Source organism: Diprion similis, chromosome 3 (genome assembly GCF_021155765.1).
Source record: "Diprion similis isolate iyDipSimi1 chromosome 3, iyDipSimi1.1, whole genome shotgun sequence".
Lineage (NCBI taxonomy): Eukaryota > Metazoa > Arthropoda > Insecta > Hymenoptera > Diprionidae > Diprion > Diprion similis.
The window spans coordinates 16,944,278-16,964,309 of NC_060107.1; the positions used below are offsets into that span (position 1 = coordinate 16,944,278).

The 20,032-nt window shown below is 34.8% G+C and overlaps 2 protein-coding genes across 7 annotated transcripts; one reads left to right on the forward strand and one right to left on the reverse strand.

Moving 5' to 3' along the window:
• The first annotated feature begins 3,424 nt into the window (after window positions 1–3,424).
• Window positions 3,425–4,733, forward strand: LOC124404829 (protein OPI10 homolog). Its single transcript, XM_046879258.1, has 3 exons — window positions 3,425–3,604; window positions 3,872–4,001; window positions 4,087–4,733. Exons 1-3 carry the CDS (start codon window positions 3,575–3,577, stop codon window positions 4,515–4,517), a joined length of 591 nt encoding a protein of 196 aa, XP_046735214.1. The 5' UTR covers window positions 3,425–3,574; the 3' UTR covers window positions 4,518–4,733.
• Window positions 4,734–9,663: 4,930 nt separating this feature from the next.
• LOC124404826 lies at window positions 9,664–20,032 on the reverse strand. Of its 6 annotated transcripts, XM_046879252.1 has the most exons (14): window positions 19,764–20,032; window positions 19,276–19,436; window positions 16,300–16,373; window positions 16,069–16,178; window positions 15,769–15,983; window positions 14,895–15,003; window positions 13,762–13,841; window positions 13,262–13,325; window positions 13,126–13,201; window positions 12,220–12,354; window positions 12,097–12,129; window positions 10,541–10,646; window positions 10,213–10,441; window positions 9,664–10,127 (listed from the first exon to the last, which is right to left on the reverse strand). In XM_046879252.1, the coding sequence occupies exons 2-14, from the start codon at window positions 19,416–19,418 to the stop codon at window positions 9,990–9,992; spliced, it is 1,512 nt and encodes a 503-aa protein (XP_046735208.1). In that variant the 5' UTR covers window positions 19,419–19,436; window positions 19,764–20,032; the 3' UTR covers window positions 9,664–9,989. The 6 variants fall into 6 exon arrangements, with proteins under 6 accessions (XP_046735208.1, XP_046735209.1, XP_046735205.1 ...); XM_046879253.1 differs by lacking the exon at window positions 12,097–12,129; XM_046879249.1 differs by lacking the exon at window positions 12,097–12,129 and having other exon boundaries at window positions 12,130–12,354.

The window sequence follows — 20,032 nt, forward strand, 5'->3', positions numbered from 1 at the left end:
ACGATCAGTTAGGCGCACGGCCAGTACAGCCGAGCGTTCCTCGGTTAGAATATTCCTTGGTTAGAACGCACAACCCATTCATTGTCAGATAGTTTGTTTATTCAATATATGAAGAAAACGGATGAGTTCACTCGGCCGGTAAGGGTAGGACTGCGACATCGGGTTAAGAGCATACTCTAGCCAGTTCATGGTGGGAGCATTTTTTACTTTCACTGAGCACATGGGCTACGACTTATGGACGCGGAAAAGAAAATGAGAGCAGCCTGCGGAATAAAATACCGAACATAGATACACCAAAACCTGTTTGTTCTATGCAATAATAAAAGAGAAAGAACATATTCTACGATGATGGTAATTTGCGACTGTCAACTGCTGAAAGATGACACCATCCGTATCTTCGTAAGCCCGCGACAGACGACGTTGGGTGTAAATTACTGTGAGGCTTAAGGTGCCGCTGACCTGACTTGAAAATATCAAATCGTGACGTCATAAATTCGTGCAGCGCCTCTGAACGTTGAACGGTGAACTAAGGCCGCTGATTTCATTGTCTTGTTCTGTTAGATCCAACCAATGATGTCAGTTACAGATCGAGACATACTTCTTGTGGACCATGAACAGGCTGCTGTCACATGAAAAACGCCGTTACGAATCGTGCCATATTTACAAAAAAATAACTGATAGTATAAGTTTTCTCGAATAAAGTGAGTGCTTTTGTACGTGGCTAACTGTCTGGCGAGAGTGAAAGAAATTGTGAAACAGTGCAATCAGTGAATATTCAACATGCGGTAGCTCCGATCGGCCATGTTTGTTTTGACGTGATTTTATTCACTTCATTATTCTTTATTATAAACATTATCAGGTGCTTCCGTTCTCGCAGGATTCGTAATGGCGTTTTCCCCGCTTCTGACGTCACGAAATATATATATATGACATGCCAGATCAGCGGGGCCTTAACTGCCAAAGTGTTCCACCGTGCTGGACAGTAAGGCTGCCGTCCTATGGTCCGGAATTCGTTCCGTCTCCACGAACCCGGAATCCAGTGACTTTTCAAGCCCCAATCAGAGGCGTTCCGGATATTCCGTTCCGTGTGCACTACCAGTATTTGCGAACTGTCAAACAAATCTCTGTATCTGTGTATGTGTGGGTGTGAAGACAAAAATGAATTCGTCAGGCCAGGTTCCATCAAAGCGAGTAATTGATTGAAAAGTCTGGGTGTCATGCGAAAATAATTCACGTATTTGTCGTTGTCAACGAACTCCATTTCGTTTATCAAGTTGTCACTTGCACCCTGTTGAAATCGCATCTCTGTAGTAAATATCGGGCGAACCCAAAATTTACGTTTTATCACACGATCGTTTTCTGACTCCAAAACATCGTAAATGCACATAAATCGTAACAACTTGCGGCGCAGCACTTCTCTCTGTCTCGGCGGTGCTGTCTTCCATGTCATCCACACAGCCGCGATGGATAACAAAACGGTTTCGGCATCCATTTATTCTCAACAATATTACAATTCATTAACCAAAAAGAGGTTAAGCGCGTAACGTGAGCATGTAAGCAATACATATGCTTGTGTGAGTTAATACGATTCCATCTCTGTCAGCATCGAGTGTTCCATGACAGGTTCATAAAGTTGGCACCCGAAGTCAAGATAATCGACTGAAAGTTGTTTAGATCGTTTGCGCGTAGCTTGAATATGAAGAATAACACTCGGTCTCGTTTGCGCGTTTACTCGTTCTTGAGAAAAATGCAAATAAAGTTAGGGTGCTGAATTTCAGCACCCGTGTTTTGAAAATGGTATTACGCGAAAGACTCACAGAATTTCAGATATATTGTAGAGGCAATCGTTTGCGCGTCGTTTGCGCAATCAGCACCGTGAAATAATTCCGCAGAAAGAAATAAAATCACCAGTAAAAAAATTATTTGTTATAATTTACAATTATTCGATTATTTGGCATCAGAATGAATTACTGCGCATGCGCCGAAAGTAGTTTAGTTCCGTGCGGTCCAGGTTCCAACCGGACAGCCCATAACACGTAACACATGTAGCAAATAGCTTTACAACTAAAATAATTCGTTTCAATCATTTTAAATCGTTCACGTGGTTTGCGCATCACCCAAAATTTTAAAATGTCACAATAATTCGTTTGCGCATTCGCGCGGTGTTGAGAAAAAGGGAAATGTATATGAATATCCTTCTGCGTTATCCATAATAATTTCGTGAGTATAAAAATTCAGTGGAATTCCGCAATATTTTGACGTGCAACAATAATTATCAATTACGTTAAGTTTGTTAAGTAAGAATTCAGCCACTAGATTGATTTTTGAAAATTATTGAAACGGAACACTTCTCACAAAACAATTGTCAATAAAGATAATGATTATATTTGAAATGTAAAAGATGACAATAAAATATATTTATTCAGGATTTATTCGTGACGCTATTCTAACAACAATAACACTTATTTACTGTCCAGCACGGTGGAACACCTTGGCAGTTAATGACCAGTAAATATTACCAGCCGCTAGTTATAAGATGCAAAATTTACTATTACTGGGCTGCCACAGTTCCCTGGCGAAATACACCCCATTATATTATTTTTTTATTACAAGTCACTAAAACTGTTATATTCAAATACTATACAACACTTGGGGTGCGTTCAGATATTGGCTTCCAGTGCTGTCAATAATCTTTTATCTCTTTTGCGCTGCCGAGTTCATGAATAGCTCTGCCTCTGTCCTAGGGAGTTTTTGGCGCTGCCAGATAATTTCGGAACGCACCCTTAGTTGCAAACACGGAGTTTAGAGTCACATTATAGGCAACCTACGCTACACCCTATAGCTCGGAAGATAGATAAGACTGTAAAGGTAAGGTTTTCATGAGCAGTCAAAATGCTCTAAGGCTACCATTGGTCTAGTAATTTGACGCAGCAGCTGCGTTGTTCATAAAATTGCTACTCTGGCTGTTAATTCGGATGAATGAACTTCAAGCAGCAAAAACTTGCGCCGGAAATGTTAGTAACTTATAATGAATTACTGCTGCTGCTGCTCCTTTTTACTACCCATGAAATCTTACCCTAATACAAACGATGTATAATCAATATAATATTAAGTCAATAGCATGACTGCAATAAACTATGAAAAACTGGAACTGCGGAACCTCCAAAACGTGAATGCAAATTATCCAGCACGAATTATAGAATCTTTACCGCAAACGCCGTATTGTAGGCAACGCGCACAAACGAATGGAGGGAACTTCCTGACAGTAGCAAAGTCACGTGAAGCCCGCCTCGCATATGACGTCACGACAGTTATAGTTAAATCTAAATGACGTCACGTGCGGGCACATTCTCAATTGCCGAAGCGGCAGTGGATGCGCAAGAACACACTTTGTTTCCGTACACCATAGTATGTACCAACTATTAGCTGTCATCTTGGCTTGTAGGCCAAAGATGTGTGTATGCGATGCGTAAAAGTAACCGGTAAAGTAACACATGTATACAGTGATAGCGTGACAGATTATCTTTTAAATGTTTTTCATTATTCTACATCATTCGTCTAATAAACTATAATCATGTTCGGACTAATTGTATCCGGAAGATTGGTAAGTATCACCTAAAGTTCAGAATCCAACCTTGACTATGCTATATGCCAAGCTGAAAAATCCAACTTTGACAACTAATTGACCAAAATTTTTTGTTGGTTAGAAATATGTATGTACAACAAATCCATGATCTCTTGTACTAAAGATTTGTCCTAAGCCCCGGATTTTTCGTCATCCAGAAATTCTTATGAGTTACAACAAGCATGACTATCGGTGACAATGATATATGACAAAATTATACTTTCATTGAAAATTTTGTTTTTATAGGTACAAACCGATTTCCAACAAGTGGGTGAAACACAATATGTTATCACTATTCCTGATGCAGACAATGTTAATCATGTTGTGGTTTTCCTCACTGGCACAGTGCCATTTCCCGATGGATTAGGCGGAGCTGGTAAGTTGGTTAATATATCCAATAAGGAATATCGATATTTCAATTAGTTGTACCATTTGATAAGACCAAAATTTGTCGTTTTCAGTGTACTTCAGCTGGCCAGATCCAAATGCTCCTCCAAATTGGCAGAATCTTGGATTTATTTCGAATGCAAAACCATCAGCAATCTTCAAGATTTCAAACCTCAAGAAAAATCACGAATTTGAAAATATCAATCAAACGATGTTCGGAGTTGAAAAAATTTCACATGATGCTCAAATCGGTATATCTGTTGAGCCCCTTAGCATAATAGAACAACAGAGTGCTGCTGTTGCGGAAGAAACAAGTAATGCAATGACTTCATTCAGCCAGAAAATGTTAGCACACTTTTTCAACTATGTTTCAAGTTTCTCTGTGACACAGCAGCAGATGTTACCGAACCCTTCCGAAAATTTTGTACCTCTATCCATTATGCAAAATTGGTACACTACGTTCCTACGAAGATTGGAGCAGAATCCAAACTTCTGGAAAGCTTGATCAATATGAAACATGTTACATTGTTTCAACGAATGCCTCGACTGTCTGCATTTGTACTTGTGTATGAACAATCAATACAAATCTAATTAGTCTGCTCGAAGAAATTGCTGTTACAAAAATTTCTTCAATATATAATAATGTCCTATCGATTTAGGTCAACAATTTTAATAATGGTGATTTAATTATCAACTCAATACGAATAGATTGTAATGTTGATATCGTTTGCTCCTCTAATTCTTATGCCCAACAGCAGACTTATTAATTAAGTGAATTTTCTATTTTGTACTTCTAAAGAACTTTGGAACGCAAACTTGAAAATAGCATTTAATTCATTTGCATTAACACTTGGAAAGAAATCCCGTAAGGAATCATTAGCTAGACTTCTGAATCAAGAGTTAGGAAAAGAGAGATAATTATTCCAAAAATCTTCAGCAATGTTACTTGCGGCATTGATTGTGATCATGAGTTACACATCTATTACATAATACTAATAAAACCTACTATACTGGGTGTTTCAGAATAGTGGTATCAAATAGTGCAAGGTTATAGGGGTTGCCAGGATGAGAAATATTTCATAAACAACCCATGGTGGACAAGACTCCATTTTAGCTTTACAGACCATCAGAAGAGTTGCGGACCAACGCATGCTGATGAGCAAATCATCTGAGTACTGCGAAGCGTAGTAACAACGGCTTGTAAAGCCAAAATGATATTACTCCAACCACAGGTAGCTTGATCGAAATTTCTTGTCTCGAACACCCCTACAACCTTTCAAAGTTTGAAACTGTTGATCTGAAACACTCTTGTGTAATAGAAAGGAATTCTAGAAACTGGTGTTTTTCATCCAATCCGAATGTTTTTATGCTTGTTTTGTACTTATTATGCACATTTTGACCAGATAGTCAGAAATGGTCTGAAAAACATTCAAGTAATTTTATGATCTAGTATAATTATAACTTACAGATTCCAATTCTTGATGAACTGTGGAATCATGTTGAAATTAATCTATTTTTATGTACTCTAGAGATAATTCTTTATAAAAAATTTTCGGACAATCTCTGGGGATCTCTATGGCGAACAAAATATACTTAAAAATATGAGAATCAAAATCCTTAGCTTTTGTTCACAAAAGTTCAGTTTAGATCTTTAAGTTTTCATAGATCTCTATTCAATATTTCATGTATCATTAAATTTTGTTTATGTTGGTCAAGCCATTTCTCTGTAATTTAGGATACACGAAATACTTATTGAACCGTTTAGAAACTCGCCATCACGTCATTGGAAGCAGCAGAAACTTGCAAGGTTCCATGGATCATCTTCATCATATACTTGATAGGTATTTTTTGGTGAGCCGCTAATATAGGGATCAAAATTAATCAACGTGCCATTTCGTTTGTTCTGTGTCAAATGAAAATGCATTAAAGTGGTTTTGGTCAGAATTTCGTATAGAATCGGGCTGTTAAGCCTTTTTTTGTGTATGAGATACGTGGACTTCGATATTTGGAAATATAGACGTCACATCGAAATTGACCACCCCCTTAATCCAAATTTTCTCATAGTTCATTTCTATTAGATAGTAGAAATGTTAGATTCCGGTTTGCCATCATGTGTGCGAACAACATTGCTGAGAATTATTTAAAAGGTTATTTTTCTGTTCTTAACTTTAAATTCAAACGGTTCGGCCCATTCATTTGTTCAGCTCTCCATTAGCAAGAATTAATTTGTGAAAAGAAACGTTGGGATAATATGATATCGTCATTTTCTGATAAAAGATTACCCGTGGATCGCTTTTTACCCTAATGAAGTAAAATACGTATTAAACGAAACACTGAGGATGAAATTCCATCAGCTGAAACATCTAGCTGAAAATTGTCTATCATGTCCAATTATAGCTTTTATCGATCGAACAAAGTTATCTGGTATTGGATCTATGTAAAGTCGGCCTGTGATCTTCAAATTTGCTAAAAAAATTTACACCCCGTTTTTATAAAAAATTGCCCCCGAATTGCTCTCTGTTTTTTGTTATTTGCATGGTTTTCGAGAAACTAAAAAAAAAAAAACAAACGAAAATGCATTTCCCGGTGCAGCCGGGTGACTCGCGGATTTTCAAAAATCATGGATTTTCCGAATAACACTTGAACCGAAATTGCTCTCTAATTTCTTCCAATTGTTCTGTAAGTTTTATTATTTGCTTCCACAGGGTTTTCGAGAAAAACGGAAAAAACGTTTCGGGTACCTGTGGACCAGCAAAATGGCGCAAAATTCAAACGAATGTTTGGAAAAAACTAATGGTTATTCCAACGAAATAGGATAAGCTCTGAATTACTCCTTATTTGCTTCTAAATATTTTATCATTTTTATGAATTGCTTCTGCATAGTTTTCGGATAAATCAGAACAAATCGAAAAAGGGGTTTTTGCGAAGCGAAGTGTGGTCGAATTCGATTTGGTGTGTAGCTCAGACGAATAAATGTATAGAAAATCTGACAATTGTTGCTATTTGCCCACGTATTGCTAGTCATTTCTCCGCAAATTTCGTAATTTGCTCCCTTACAGTTTTCGAGAAAAGTGGGAAAAAAGGGGGCCCTGGTTTGGAGGTTAGTCGATGAGTGGCGAACACCCAATTGCGATACATGTATGTATGCGATACAAAAAAATGTCAATTCAGTCCGAGTAACAATTGCTCTCAATTATTCCTCAATCGTTTATGACCATTCTTACAATTTAGATACTTGCTGCTACCTGATTATCGAGAAAACTGAAAAAAAACCAAAACGTATGATCTGTAGTAGGTAATGTAGACGAGCGGCGAATTTGAAATCGTATCAAAAACAAAATACGTTAACTGAAAATGTATAAAATTTCAGTTAACGTAAAATATGTTAATTCGGTACAGGTAATACTTGCTTCTGATTGCTCGTACAGTTGGGATTGAAATTCCAGCAAGGTTCATTTTCACTTTCAGACGCTTACCGGATGAGTAAGGTTTTGTTTTCTTTACAATTGCTGACATTTAACACACAGGTAACTCATGAAAATTTAATTTTTTATTGTGCTTTTGATGATACTTATGATGCTTACGAATATGCTTAGGACGCTTCGTCGCGATCGTCGCGATACATCGTTGAGAAGAACCGGAGGACACTGATTTTGATGATGCTTTCTGGGTTTCTCTTTTACAAAACTGGCTTTTACAAGATTCTCTCACACGCCAATACTGCTGGCTCAGCATGTTCGAAAATTATCGCATGTGACTAGACGTATGCGACTACGCGGTATTGGAGAATATCAAATTCGTGTTGCATGAAATTCCGTCTATGCGATAATTATCGAGAATAGGTCCCTGGTCTGATGGCAATTATTGCATTCGAATTATATTAGGCAATTCGATTATTATAAATCGAGTGAGGGACGTACTTTTGGTCTAAGCATCTCGAGTGTCCAAGTAAGAACTAAGGAAAGCGCTGGCTTAACACACCCGCGTTTTCAACCAGGAGTTCTGGCGTCAGAATTCGAGTCTCGCTAAACGCAGCTCTGGACCATAAATCCTGAGTCTCGCATGACGCGCTTTGATCGAGAAACAAATTCTCTGACAAATGCAGCTCCGGTTCAACAAATTTGAATCTGTAAAAATGATATAGCTGGTTAGAATAGGTTGATTCGGGTCGGTAAGATCAGTTCAGACTCTCACCTAATAATACGGAAGCTGCAATTTTATCAGCAACTCATCTTTGCAAGTTATTATTGGCGGTAAAGCACTCATAATTAGATACGAATTTTGAAACGAGCTATAAGAGCTCTCCCTGAAATTCGTACACGTTACAGCGATTGCGGCGCAAATTCATATCGATCATTGTAAAAACAGTTAATTACAACAACATTTACCTGACATTAAACCTACTTTTACCTAATTCATCTTTGCCGGGAAGATTCCTCGATTTAAAATTTACTCATTACGTACCAAGAACACTTTCATGTAGTACGTTCGTTAAAGTAGATTAAATATGTATTACGTTACATAGCACGTAAGATCTACTTATTCCGATACATTAAATCTCTATATTTCTGTATAAAATTTGAAAATGTGATGTGATAATGAACTTTTTTTTCAGCTTTTAAACAGTCAACCACTACATATCTAGCTATTGTTGTATTTTGTACTTATTATGATTAACACTTAACATTTTCCCATGAATTGTCATGCGAACATTATGAAACTTGTTGGTTTTTCCAGATCAATTAATGAGCTCTAGGTGGAATTGCATAGTCTTCAATAACCTTTCATGTTGATGCTATCAGAATATTTTGGATACAACCATCTTAACAATTGACTGCCAATTTAATACCCAAATCTTAGCATGCTCCTCGTAATTTTGGTATTGGTAATTTACAAGTGGGCAAAATTATCACAGCATTTTAGAGTATTTATTCGGTATTTTGGTTCATACTTATAACTTGTATGCGAACCAATACCATTTTATAATACAGTAATTCACAAGCATATCATTATAATAATATGCTAAATTATGGTACCAAGAGCGAAAGGAGATAGGCATGTCATATACAAATGTTACTAGAGGAAAAAGAAAATAAGGATAAATTTCGTGTATGTATATTTTGATTTCAAATACCATAAAATACAAACATAATTTTATAACGAATTATAGCAAATTGCTCAGAATTATAATTCGGAAATGAGTACGAAATAGAAGAAAAAAATGGTATTAATTAAGTAAACAAAGCTTAACTACACTGGGACCTCATTGATATTTGGACGTATAAAATACAATGTTTTTAATAGATTTTAATAGAGAATGCTCCAATCGTGGTAACGATAAAACTTACAATTCCGATACACGTGTATATAAATTGAATAAAGTACTCAAAGTACAAAAACATATCAGTTAGTATTTAAAGATTGTCATATTTTGCTACAATTTTTTGGTACAGATAAAAAGGCATGAGAGGCAAAGATTGAATACAAAATAATAATACTTTGCTAAGATTTATTTGAAAAAAAAAAACCTCGAGGGATATACGCGATTAATTAGAAAATTAGTCGAAGGTAAATTTTGAGCCACTAATGTTCAAATAACAAAAGTCTGAGCATTTAATCGAGATTTTGTTATATACTGTTGCCAATATTCGTGCGCGTGTATGTGTGTCTGTGTGTGTGAGAGTGTGTGGTTAAAACTGTTATTTTCATCAAAATCAACGTTTTACGTTTTTTCGTTATGACTGCTCTCAGTTGAAATTAACTACAGCCGTTAGAATAATTAATGATATATACACTATAATCAATCCTCAACCAGTTACCAAATATTACAAAAAATTGTCAAGTTAAGTTACTGTAAAAATAATTTTAAACAAAGACAAAACAAAAGAGAAAAAAAAAAAAATAAAAAAAAAATAGTAAAATGGTAAAATAAAAATAAAATAAATTAGTTTAGAATTGAGGAGCTATTATATAAAAATTAACGACGTTGAACTTCTTCTATCGCATGCTGTAAAGCATCGGTAATATTTTGAAATACAGGTACACCTTCGCGAGTCGCATAGTCTGATAAATACATTCTTCCTCGATTATAGTCCTTAATAGCTTGTTGAGTTAGCTAGAAGAGAAAGATGACAAGTAAAAGATTGGTACATCTTCCTACTGAATTGATTTATTTATAGATGAAGAGTGAAGAGCTATACCTTTTCTCCAGAAATTGTACAATCATCAGGAAGACTCTGAATGCATAAAACAAGTTTTGAGCGGAGTCCTATGAAATGAGCTGCCAATGCCATTACAGATATGCCCCTCGAATGGGGCGGGACGATTAGTAAAATTATATGTGATGCTTTCATATGTTGTAATTGTTGAGATAATATCCTCAAATCATATTCATTTAAATCTGCTTTGTACACAGATAAACCCACCGATCTAAACACAAAGCGAACCAGAAAATTAATATTCAGCTGAACACTTGACCTTTAAAGATATTTACCCAAAATTGAGCTAAATATAACTTGAAAAACTCACTTTATTTGAGGTGCAGCCGTCGAATTTAACCAGAATATATCTTTCCCAGTCACACCAACAAATATATCTCGATTTTCCGACTCTGGTATTAAAGTGTTGGGCCAGCCTGTATCGAAAATTTTATAAATCTCATTTTCTCATTCCTTGTTCCTTGGTATGTACATACAGATATCTAATAATTAGGGCCCAGATCAAGTAAGCATGGGACTTTTGCTTTAATATCCACTGTTTTTTTCATTTATATATTTACATATTTATAAAATATTTAACCAATCGAAGGTTAAATAAAGATGAAAAAAAAAAACTATACAAAACGGAAAATCGTACAATACAAAATTACAACCCTGTATATTTACAACAATGGATGGAAAATATTTTGAATTTCATGTGCCCACATGTTAGTTTCGTTGAGATTATTTCGATGATAAAAAAAAAATAATTATAATAAGCTGATTAATTTAGCAGAACTAACATCATAGTTGCACAGAATTGTACACCTATAGTTACATTTCGGCTATGCATAATAGGAGAATTTGAACTTGCAATTATTATTTCCTTGCCACAAAAACATTGCACATTTTTTCATACATACACAATTGGTAAAACAACTATCGCCCAGATTTGATTTAAAATATTCCTGAACTGGTTTCCAATTTGGCAAAAAAAGAACTACTACAAATGTTGAATGGTCTAATATACACGAAATGTAAATGTCTTGTTTGCGGAAAACAAAATTCACTCAACAATTGACGGTGCCTCAAATATATTTGAGAAATGGAAATAGCTAAGTTTCAAAACATGAATTCAAAAGAGAATAGTCCGGTTTGCGATTGAAACGTAACAATGGCATTTATATGTGTTTATTATGGTTGAACCAGTCAAACTGTCTGGATCAAAAGTTAGGAAAAGAGGAAAAATTAAAAAGAGATTTCCAGCAATGTTATTTGTGCAATGATTATGAACATGTATGAAACAACGTTCTTATCAAGTAAAAGAAATGAATCTGACCAAATCCAAATAACACAAGCTAAAATATCAACAATTTGGGAAATCGGTTCACAATTATACTGTACAAAATAATCAAACTCAAGTGTTCTTTTTCCAGTTCTAATGTTTTTGGGTTTATTTTGGTCACTGACTAAATATTCACAAACTGTCTGAGAAACATAGTTTTTTAGATTTTTTCGAGGTAATCTCTCAAGGTCTCTATAATGAACAAAATAAGGACAAAAACATTAGAATCTGACAAAAAAAGAAACACTGCAATTCAATCATTTCAAACGTTTTAACTATACAATCTTGTGTCAAATCGTAATATCTTACAATTAGCTTGGGTTATTCAAATTTTTTCAGATTAATTTTTTTTACTTAGTAGGAATGCTGTTTCATTTGTGTTCACCATAATTGCAGCAAATAACATCCCCGGAGACGTTTTGAACGTTTTTTCTATGTATTCACCAGCCGATTCATCCTCAAACGTAATTTCTGTGAAATATTTCAAAGAGCTCATTTGCTATTGCTTGTGAATTATATGGATTATCAAGGATCCATATTACCAGTTAGCAGAAGACTGTTTGAACAGAAAATACCTATAAAGTTGTTAAAAGGGTGAATGAAAGCTCTGTGGAGGAACTTTGAAGCCTTCTTATAAAATATACTCCAAATTGAAGGTATCTCACTTTCACTGGCAACGCTGTTATTTTTTAATTTCCAAGCCCACTCAGTTGCGACCGCACAGAATTGTTCAAAATTAATTTGATATTCAGCCGGATCATCTCTTGTCGAAAAATTCGCTATCAATGTCTCATATACATCTGGAATATTAAAATTTGCAGTTAGGTGGAACAATAGATTAAAAATTTGAACTCGAGTCATTCGATTGAACTTCGAAAAAGTTTTCATAAAATAATCAGACATATTGCTGACTGGAAAATTTTTGAATCTGATTTTCGCTCGATGCATTAAGACAGGTCTGCCTTTTTTCGGTCATCTTCAGGTGTATTATTAGGACTTTTTTTTTTAATTTGCTGCTGTTTATTGCAATGAAACTTGGTGAACATTTTTATTGATGATATTACACGACGCAAGAATTTTTTTTGTCACACAATATTGAATACATAGAGATGCAAGCAGCGTTGCAGGACTGCTGCTTTACGACCTGCACTACGATCACGGCTCTTCTAATGATTTCGTAATCTTCATCAAATCGTAATTTTCAAATTTGAAAGTCGTCCGAATAATAGATACTGGTTTTCTGATTACAGATATGCCTGGCTTTTCTTTTTCATGCCAATAGAATATTCGCAATCGTGGTCTAGGTCGTAAAACAGCAGTCCTACGGTGCAACTTGCACCAACTTGAGAATTTAATATTGTGGGACAAAAATATTTCTGCGTTATGTAATAATATCAATAAAAATATTCACCGAGTTTCATTGAAATGAACAGCAAAAAATTTCTAAAACAAAAACATCCTGATAATATACCTGAAAGTGCTCTAAAAAAGCTGACTCTACCCTTAAATACAAATAATCACTCATTCCGTTGATTACCATCTCTCACATTCTGTTTATATACATATATTACCTGAATTGTGTATAGCGTTGAGCGAATCTGCAACCGATACATTACTTTTTGCATTAGACTGTAATGCAATCCATGCCTGAAAATTATTGGCCATATTATAATACCAAACAGTTATTAATAAAGATTGCATACTTACTTCGCCCAAGCTTACTGTTCCAGTGTTATTAACATCCATAGACCTAAATATCTCATTCAATTTTCTGAAAAACAATTTTATCATCATCAGAATCTAACGATCTAGACAACGCGAACGAATTTGCACTTATTCAGAGTTTCTCACCACAATATTTGAAACTCGAAAATCGACTCGAACGATTTATATCAGAAGGCATAAAACCTCAAACCTTACTTTCAGGTATTAGAAAACTCACGAAATTAACTTTCTCAGCACAACGCGTATAAAAAATTTGGTTATTGATTCTTTCAAGTACGAGAACGATGTTAAAACGAAGAAAATGATAACATCCAAATGGAATAGCATTACCATGAATATCATCAACTCCTTGATATTGATAACATTACTACATTTAACCATTTTGGGCAAAGTTTCTGAACGACAAGATTCAGAAGAGAGAATGAAAATCGAAACTGAGCCTTGAATTTTGCCCAATTTCCACATGTTTAATAGATACATACATGAGGTCAGTTCCCAACCGAAGTGGCCTAATTCCATCTTCAACATTTAAGTCTTGTACATTAATAGCATCACGGAGTATCTGCAATCACAGCAAGTGCGCGTAGTTATTCTCATGGTTTTAAATTTGGTAACAATAGAGTCAGAATAGAAGAGAAGTTTAGCTACGTTTTTTGTACAAGATCGGAAGTATTAGAACATGAAATTTTTATGGCTAAAGTATCATAGCATCCCAGATTGTTGGATATATGACTATAACCCAACTGAAGTTAGTAAAATTTGACCAGAATGAATAACAAGTATATATTTGACATCCGGGTAGAATATAAAACACCTGAACGAATCAGGCGAAGCTTTCGGCATCGCTCGATTGTACAAAAATACTACAATCACGGCTCATACTTTCACGATATTATATACATTAGCAGCTATGTATAAGGAGAGATGAATGCACACTAAATTTTTATGGGAATGTAATAAGGATTTGATTTTTTGGTGCCAAACAGTCGAAGAAAGCCAATGTTTTTCGTGAAATTTTTTTTCTCAGGCAGTGAAGACACCTACGCAGCCAAAAAGCTATTATGTTCGGCACAAAGCTACATATAGAATATGATTAGGTCATCTAAAATTTCATGATAAAGTAGTTAGCTTTTTGTCTAAGTCATCATTCAACTCTTTCCAAAATAGATAGATAATTCATAATTACGATTAGTTGGGTAATTACACAGTCAAATTTATTCGACTGTCGGAAATTTACTAGAGCATCTATGGTGTACATATATTCACGAATTGAAATCTCATTCAGAACAGAATTCTTCTTCAATAATTATAATATACAATATTAGGTATTTGTGAATGATGATGTAATTGACATTGACCATCGAATAACATTTGCAAAAAATACTTTGTCGCAATAGTCGAGTCATGACGTGAATACATGCCATTACGAAATTTTCAATTTCAACTGTTTTGCAGTATTTGCAAATCAACTGATTCAAGTTTTGGATGTTTATAACAGTCCAAGTTCAAAGCTTGTAACGATTTACTAATGTGTGTTCTATGTACAGGTAACGCGTCATTTAGACAGTCCTTTTTACGGCTTAACAATGAGGTAGTTCACATGTGGAGCAGTTACCTTAGATGTACAATTGAGAGCAATCGATATGTTCCCGAATATTGGTATTCTCTGCCGTTCCACGAGATTTTGAAGTACTAGTAGCCCATTCATCAAGTCATAGTATTCTCTGGAATAATGAAAACCCTTAAGTAGAATCCATTACATGTTATAATAAACGAAGAGAATGATCGTAAAATTAATTGTAAAATGTAAGGATGATGGGGCCATATTGCCTTCATCAAAAGTTAGGAGAAGAGAAGAAAGCGTTCAACGAATATCTAACAATGTTATCTGTGCCGATGATGGTGAAAACAATTGAAACAACATCTCTACTATGCGATAGAAATGATTCTGAGTATCACAAACCAGAACCAACTATTTCAGAAAAGTTTTTTTCATTTAAATATACAAAATGATAGAACTCTTGTGTCTTTGACTACTGTACAATTGACATAGAGTCCTCCATAGACTATGCTGACTTTTTTTTATCAAATAGTAAAATCAATGATAACTAATTTCCTACAGCTACGGATTTTTAAAAAATATCTATTGAAAGTGAATTAAAAACGCATGTACTTTAAATGGCGAAATTTACCCCCCTTGCACGCACAGTTCAGAGCTGAGATAGAGGTATCAGATATGCTTTGGAAGAAATTTTTATTTACTTATTAGAAACAGGTTTAGCAGGCAGCCCAGTTAGAATTCAAAATAGTCTATTTTAGGGACTACCCTAATGGGCATCATATTGGTGCAGATGATCCGGTTAGAAATTTATAAACGCTTTTCCTTATTTCCCAGCTTTTGATTCATATGGCACGGCCTGTTTATCCGTAAATACCAGTTTGTTTCTCTACTGTATAAAGGCCTTTTATTTATAACTGCGTATACTTACTGCATCGAAACATTTTCTCCAAGTATGCTTTGACCAGGTCGATAAGGATAAATAACAAGTATTAAGGAATTGCTGCGCGTAGCTGCCAATTGAGCTGCTTCTATAATACCTGCAGTGTTGCGTGTTTGGTTGTCTATAACAAATAGTAAGACCCTTGCTGCCTGTTTAGCTTCATATTCTTGAGCTATCAGTTCTGGCCCCCATTGTGAAACTTGCTGCAAAATTCATTTGCTCGTTACAGAAATTTGCAGTCGTCGTGCTGCGGAAAGGAAATCAAATAAACAATATCCAACTACTCACGGGATTATAATATGTGATTCCAAGACTCTGGAGTGTTGGTATCGCCACGTCTGACCTCCAAGTTGTGGGGTTACAAGATCCACCCAAAAATACCTCGCTTGCCATTCTCTCTAGGGAAACGTAATCACAGAAAATGTAGCACAGGTACCAATGCACGTTGCAAGAATACAACGGCAACGAAATATGTTATATAGATTATAATATGAAAGTTATTGTTACTCTGCAACTCACTTGAATTGGGTTTAAAATTAATATCCTTTCCATCACAATGCACTGAAAGATTGGCGCTCATAGGAACAGGTACTCTGCAATTTAAAAAATACTTAACAATATGACAAGCCGTTTAACGGAAGAGCGAAGCCTCAACTTGTTGACTTACATAGTTATTTAAACGTAACAGTAGTAAACAAACTGTTTCATTGTATCAAATCGTATTCATCTTTCATTGTTTCAAAGATTTTTCACAAGGTTTTTGCAAAAAAATTTTTTGGATTGTTTGTAGTTTATGTAGATAAAATATATTTGTTATTGGAAAAACAAAATTTTAGCTGCATATAAAGTTTCTTTCAATTCTCTCAACTTTCAAGCTTCCATACAACGCGTTTGACATTTAGACGCACATTGTTGCTTAAATGCACTTCACTGATACTTTCCGATATAATGATTTACTTCCGTATCTTCAAAATTGAAGACTTTAATAGGTCGTGAATTGCGATAGTCTATGTGAGTTGATTTGTATGAATTATTTCAGTAAAATTATGTAATATTGATGTAATCAGACGTGTGTCAGAGCTATTTCTATTTAGTTTATTACGTAGTAGCTTTTAATGAATATGTTGATGTATCAATACAACGTATTTTCAATTTAGCATACGCTAGATACATACAAGCAGAAATTGATTTCCATGGAAATTGAAGGAAAAAAATATCAGGTGTGTATTACGCCGGTGTTAAATAAACTACTGTTATTGCAGTGCTGTTTAATATGTACAGCATAGCAGTGAGTGTTCTGAATTTTATTTTGCTATCCAATTCTCATTTTTTGAGCATTTCTTTACCGACGCTCTTCAGAAGACTAGTAGTAAGACTATGCACAATTTTGAGAAAAATTAAACCTGCCAGAATACAAGGCGTTATAGCAAAATTGTAACTTTTATTTTTTACCAGAATTTCACGCATGAGATAAGAATAATCTGAAAAAAAAGGTTTTATGAAAATAATATATTTATCGGGGATAAAAAGCACTAAAAAATTAACACAAGAAACGCCTAGAATGGTAATCTTCCTGCAGCATTTGAAGTATCAATACAAATAGTAAACAGTCATGCATGGTTCTAACATTTTTATAAAGCAAATATATCATCTTTTAGGTGAATTTGGATTTTCGTTGAAAGAACTTCGATTCACTTACTGCACAACCTTTAAACATGCACTTAAATTATACGAAATAAGTACAGTCTATCCACGTCGACTATCAGAATTATTACAATCAGCTATGTAAAAGCAAATAATAAAATTGCTGTAATTTTGTACCTTTTTTGACGTCAAGTTAGTAATATTGAATACCAGTTAACATTTTTAATCTACAAATACCAACGAATCGGACGCTTAAACTAGCAGGCAATATTTGAGTCAGAAGATAAAATCCTGCTCAACGGACAGAGATTTGTTTTCCTTTTTGTTTTAAAATATTCCTCAAACCAAAAAGAACATATTTCTTTGTTCCAGAAATAATTTGAACTAGAAATATGCCACAAATTGATTGCAGTCGGAGTCTCAGATATCACTAAGTCGTTATCGCCTGCTAGTTTAAGCGTCACCTTGTGTATACAGAGTAATGTTAGTATATTATTCAACGAGATCAACTAAAAAGCATTGAATGATTCATTTTGCCAGATTTTTACTATTTTTCACCTTTGCACTTCTGGCATCTGTGTCACAACACTCAAAATACAAAAGCACATGCCATTGGGACTTTAATTTTGCCAAGTAGAAGGAAGTATGGTAGAGATTTGATATCAATATGCAAAAAATGATACTGATATGACATGACAATTTATTTGTGAGCTGAATTTGTTATAGTTGGTTAAACAGTTCTGCTGCTACTATCAGCCTCACATCTAATGGATGATACATTGTTAAATCAATATTACAGCCAACCACGTGTATTATCCACAGTGAGAATTATCTTCAATACTTGTGCCAATGAACAGTTGAAATGATCACTTTTCCATAGTTGGTAAAGATTTTTCGTCGAATCACAAAGATTTTATTCCCTTCATACAGCATTCTTCCTGTTTTAAAACGAACAGTAACGACGTGCAGGAAGAAATTTGATAAGAGAATGTAGATAATCAATGTATATTATCTACAACAGCCATACACCATCACCATGGCGTGCGTGAAAAACGCCACATGTGTAATTTGAAAGTGAAAAACGATCACACCCTATATTCGTACTCGAATTTCCAATATCTTCAATTATTTTTTTTCCTGTTTTCCAGTGCATTATGCAAGTTTTCAGATGCTTCCAGATGAGTTCAATTTGATTTCAGCAATTGGCTTTAGCTTTTGACGAATAGTTGTTGGTTCGACATGTTACTTAGATAGACCCTTAACTTTAAATAGTAGTTCTGTTATTTTTTCCAAGTATTGGTAAACGTACTTCCAAATGTCAAATCCTTTTGCAATGAAAAACAGCACGCCACGTTTCAACATCATTAACATATATGAGTATCCTTTGTAACAATTATGTTCATTTACAATAGATCTTTAAATACTCTTCCCTGGAACAAACAAAGTAAACTGTCATCTAATTTGATTTCTATTTTTTTTTCTCTCGTATTTGAAAACAGAATATTTTAAAAAAGAAAACAAGCACTCCATTTCTTTTGTTTTAAAGCTGAAGTTAGCAGCCAGAGTTAGCAGCCAAACGTGTTAAACTTGTTGGAAATAGAAAAATCCAGTTCAGTTTTATCCCGATAATTCTATAAAAGTATTGGAGTTCACGGCATTTCACAAAATTTTGATTTTCGGATTTCATTACCTTATTCAAATGAACATTAGAATGTTTGGCTGCTAATTTTGGGTGCTAGCTTGAGCCTCGTTCTCTTGTATAATTTATCATATTCTAAACTATCTCTCTTTTCAGGAAACGAATTACAGTTAATTACTGTTTTCGTGCCTTTAAATTTGATACTTACTTACCCTCGTTCGCATAAGCGCTCAAGTTCTGTAGCAAATATGCAAAATTCTCCAAACATCATACAAGTGACAGAACTTGTTTCAAAGCATTCTTCAGCACAATGCAGCATCTCGTGCAGCTGCGACCGACTTGGAAACAACTGCATCACGTAGGTGTAAATTATCTGAAAATTTGAAAGAAAATGATTAAATAAAATACACTTTTGAGCAGAAACGTCGATCAGGTCAGAAATCCTCGAGATTGATAATAAGAAGTTGATAACCAAGATCAAAACAGAGGTTCGTATAAATAACGCGAGTTTTTGTGAACTGAGACGAAGACAACGATGATACGAATATTGAATGTCATGAAACAAAATGCTGTCGTTCATCAGAGTGAGGGGTGAAAAAGAACGCAGTCTCAACCGAACATCGGTTTGAGTATGGATTGATAACGCGCTGGCCGAAGAATAGAAACAAAAGGTGAAAAATCGAAGTTATGAAAAACTAACCTTGATAATGTTTGATCATCAATAAACGTCGACTCGTAAAGGAAATATGTGGCAGCTGTCATTGGAAAGGTAACAAATGACGACTGCATTTGATGTACAATAATAACGTTGTATTTGTAAGATGTAAATATTAAGAATAATAACGAGTGATAGTGAGAAAACCGAAAACAAACAAACAAACGGGTGACTATTGTAAAATTGTGTGCGTGTGTATATGCTGGCGTTGAAAGAAGGTTAGACGGTTGTAGTGGTGGTATTGGTAGTGGTGG

Excerpts from the sequence above, each read along its gene's own strand:
- LOC124404829 (XM_046879258.1), top strand. The coding sequence starts at position 3,575 with ATGTTCGGACTAATTGTATCCGGAAGATTG. Across the intron at positions 3,605-3,871 it reads TAATTGTATCCGGAAGATTG|GTACAAACCGATTTCCAACA; the intron begins GTAAGTATCACC and ends TTGTTTTTATAG. Across the intron at positions 4,002-4,086 it reads CGATGGATTAGGCGGAGCTG|TGTACTTCAGCTGGCCAGAT; the intron begins GTAAGTTGGTTA and ends TGTCGTTTTCAG.
- LOC124404826 (XM_046879248.1), bottom strand. The coding sequence starts at position 19,418 with ATGCAGTTGTTTCCAAGTCGGTCGCAGCTGCACGAGATGCTGCATTGT. Across the intron at positions 15,984-16,068 it reads GAATCACATATTATAATCCC|CAAGTTTCACAATGGGGGCC; the intron begins GTGAGTAGTTGG and ends TGAATTTTGCAG. Across the intron at positions 12,355-13,125 it reads CAACGCTATACACAATTCAG|ATGTATATGAGACATTGATA; the intron begins GTAATATATGTA and ends TTAATATTCCAG.